Here is a 3,574-nt window from a genome sequence, read left to right on the forward strand (position 1 = left end):
CAAACGAATTGCCGCTGAAGCCGCCACAGCTTCAGGAAGGGAAGCCTATTCGTCCACGGTTGTCACCGTTAGGTGTCAGACGATATAGACGGACTTAAAGCTCAACCAAGGTACGTTATGGAGGAACCAAAGTCATTTCATTAAGTTGGGAAAAACACAGAAAAGTTATGGGTTTAGTACAAAATATACGTAGGCTGAAATGAAACGCTATAAAACGATCACTCCACACTACAAGAACAAATAAGGACTTCACCGCCACAAGACGCAAAGATTCCCTCACCAAAGATTTTCCGAATGAAAATCAGCACTAAATATTTCACAAATAATTAAAACCAGAGAGTTAATCATTATTCCGAAGATTAATGACCAAGACCCCGACACTTTACTTCCTGAAGAAATACTCACATTTCTTGTAATTAAAATTATTCAAATTAAATTAAATCAAAAACCCCAATTAAAATTAATGAAATAAAATTACCCGATACTATTGACTCTAATTTGTTAACAAAATGGCGCACAGAAACTAAACCCCCCGACTAGCAAAATAACGATGTTGACTCTACGAAATAATTCCATCTGGCTCCCGCCCTTTTTGTGTCACCTCTATTTATAGCTTCTCTCCGGGACCTCTGGTATTTTCGCGCCAAGCGACCAAACGACGCCAAGCTTACCAAAGTCGACAACGTTGACATTGCCAGCCTCTCGCTTTTTCTCTGCCAAATCCTTATCTCAAAATAGCCAAATTTATCCGTAAAATTTTTTTTGAACTAAAATTTCCTATTTATCTTGACACTATCCTAGCTTAACTATTCTAGTAAATACGTTCCATTTTATATTGTGCTACAACAATATTTTCAATAAATATTTATATGTATTTGTCAAATACTTCAATTTACCTCAACGTTTTAATTCCTTAACCTATCTAACATAATCTTACTTCTAATGATAATTTTCTACTTATTACTCCCTACACTCTTTGAATATAAATAGCCAATTACATACTTCTATTGTTCGTTATAAAATAGCTAATTTGCCTACAATTATAACTGGTATCCCCAAATTCGCGCCGTTTATTCATAGTTTCCTTTGTCAAATTAACGCCACTCAAAATTTGCTTATAATTTCGCCACGTTCCTACTTTGAATCAGTGCGACAGGGTACTTGTAATTTCATCATAACTAAATGTGTAATTACTCTGCCAATACTACTCCGTTTGAATGAAAACTTAAATTTATAATAGATAATGAACCAATGATCTATACTATGATTACGTAATGCTTGCATTTTCGGTTTTTCTTAACTTATTTAGCTAATTTCGACAACTTGCGCTTTCCATGATGCTTTCGTTGATATTTCTTTAAATTAACATAATTATTAACATCAAATGTATCTAAGATCTACTGTAGACTAATACTAATGATTCTATTACTATATCATGTCTATTTTTGATGAATTTGTGACCATATTTCCTGTTTTAGATAAAATTTACATTTCCATTACCTAAAGCGACCTCTATAATTCCCACGTGAAACTAACTAAATAGCCTCCAGGTTAATCTGCCGCTAAACCCAGTTCGGCATTAGCGCACTATTTTCCATGGCGCCTACTATTAATTCCTCTAATTGACCATAGATGGCGTTTCTTTACATTAATTATTTTACCCGAACAACAAATTCTAATCTCCAATTAAATTTAACATTTACTCATTAAATTGACTGCTAAATTATCCCTGCTTTAATTACATCGACATTCTAATCTCAATTACTCTTATTTAACTGTCTTTGTCGACATGTTTTTGTTTCGAGTTTCCATCTAACCTTCATAGATGGCCCACTAACAATTTTCAACTACTTTATTCCCAGTGACGGTCGTGTGACACATCCGAACCGTTACAAGGTGAGGTAGATGACTATATAGGTCCACTCCTGCTGGCTCGTGCTGAGGCACCGACCGACTTCAACTAGTAGAAATTATTTTCATGGTTTTGAAGTCGGTTCAATTTTTTGTATAAAATTTTTGTTCAAACATTTTTTTGGAATACAATATTAGCCAAAGAAAACGTTTGCTTAATAAACGTTTGTCGTAATAAAATTTGACAAAGTAAAATTATGCCAAATGATAATTTGACCAAATGAATAAAATGCGAAATGTAATGTACTGCGATAAGTTTTTTGGGAAGTTAAATTTGGCGAAAAATGTTTTGCCGAAAAGGGCAGTACACCGTGTTTGGGTTTCGGTAGCTTTGAGGATGAAGTTGTAGAGTTTGAAACGATGAATTTGGAGTGGGATGGACCTATCCCTTCCAGAGTGTCGTAAACGGCGACTTAGGGACCAGTAGGGCTACTACGAAATTCGATAATTGAAGTTCGTATCGTACCGTCTCGCCGACGCTTATTTTATTTTATACGAGATTGAGATTGACGGTACGATACGAACTTCGATTTTCGAATTTCGTAGTAGCGCAGGTGGTGTAAAAGTGGGTAGCAGCGCCCTCTAATGCTATAGTAATAAATAGTGGCAACGATAAACCACCACACTATTTTCCCAAGAAAGTCATCATGGAGATTCACTACTGACAACCACGACATATTGTTATGTCAAAAGTGTAACGACTTAGATTTACAACAGAAGAGAGGATGCATAAATAAATAAGTTGCATTGAAGTATCCGGAGTTCATTAATAATATCTAGGGATATAATAATATCTAGTGTAAATAACTGTGAATCATTAAAAACTGTTATTGAAAGTTGACGTTCCAATTTAACTAGTTGAATTTCAGACGGTATTCTATTTCGCTAATACCGTAATGGCTTATAAAATAATAAAATATTTTTCATACTCAGCCGAGGGATTTGTGGCGTGTTTGCTGTACCCGTGGTTTGCATAATTTATGCAGGACAGAGAGGCTGGCGACCGGTGCAGGTGTTCATTATATTTACTGGGTGTTTAGTGAGATTCGAGGACGCAACATTTTCGGGGTTACTAATGGAATCAAGAATTGTTTTAAAATGGAACTTTGTATCTCATTAACCCTTACTATGCTGTGTAGTGTCTGGGAGACTCAGGTTGTTAAATATCAGTCGTTATTACCTGCGTACCTTTTTGTTATTAAGTAACCGTCATTTTGACGCTGATACTGCAGTAGGCTAACCTTTTTCGAGTTAATAGTTAATGCAAGTGACGAGTGGTCGTTTTTGCGGTGGAGGGCTTTGTTCAAGAGTGACGTCTTCGGCTGATGATGATCTTGTAAATATAACAAACACCTAACCACAGATTACTAATATGTAGCGCTAGCTACACCTAACCGACACTCGGAGAGCATTCCAAAACGGAATGGCAGTATGGTCGCCGCGGCCGTTGGCCTGCCCGGCCCAACGTTTGACAAATACTGCGTGCCTCGTACCACGAAACTCAGTTCGCGCGATGATAAGTAACGTTCGCCATACATTTTGCGATAGTGAAGCGACAGTCGCTATTCCGAGGCGTTATCATAATACATATATTTATCAACTCTCGGGCATCAGACTTTACGTGTGACTGGCCACGAAATTACGAGCAACTGTTTTTTGTATC

General features: G+C 36.7%; 1 protein-coding gene across 1 annotated transcript in view; it reads right to left on the minus strand.

The window, feature by feature from the left end:
- LOC141441984 (cathepsin L-like peptidase) overlaps positions 1–3,124 on the minus strand; it is a 14,553-nt gene extending 11,429 nt beyond the window's left edge. Inside the window, exon 1 of the mRNA XM_074106869.1 lies at positions 3,119–3,124. Within this exon, the coding sequence (XP_073962970.1) occupies positions 3,119–3,124 (6 nt within the window). The remainder of the gene's footprint in view (positions 1–3,118) is intronic.
- Positions 3,125–3,574: the final 450 nt, after the last annotated feature.

Source organism: Choristoneura fumiferana, chromosome 24, assembly GCF_025370935.1.
Source record: "Choristoneura fumiferana chromosome 24, NRCan_CFum_1, whole genome shotgun sequence".
NCBI lineage: Eukaryota > Metazoa > Arthropoda > Insecta > Lepidoptera > Tortricidae > Choristoneura > Choristoneura fumiferana.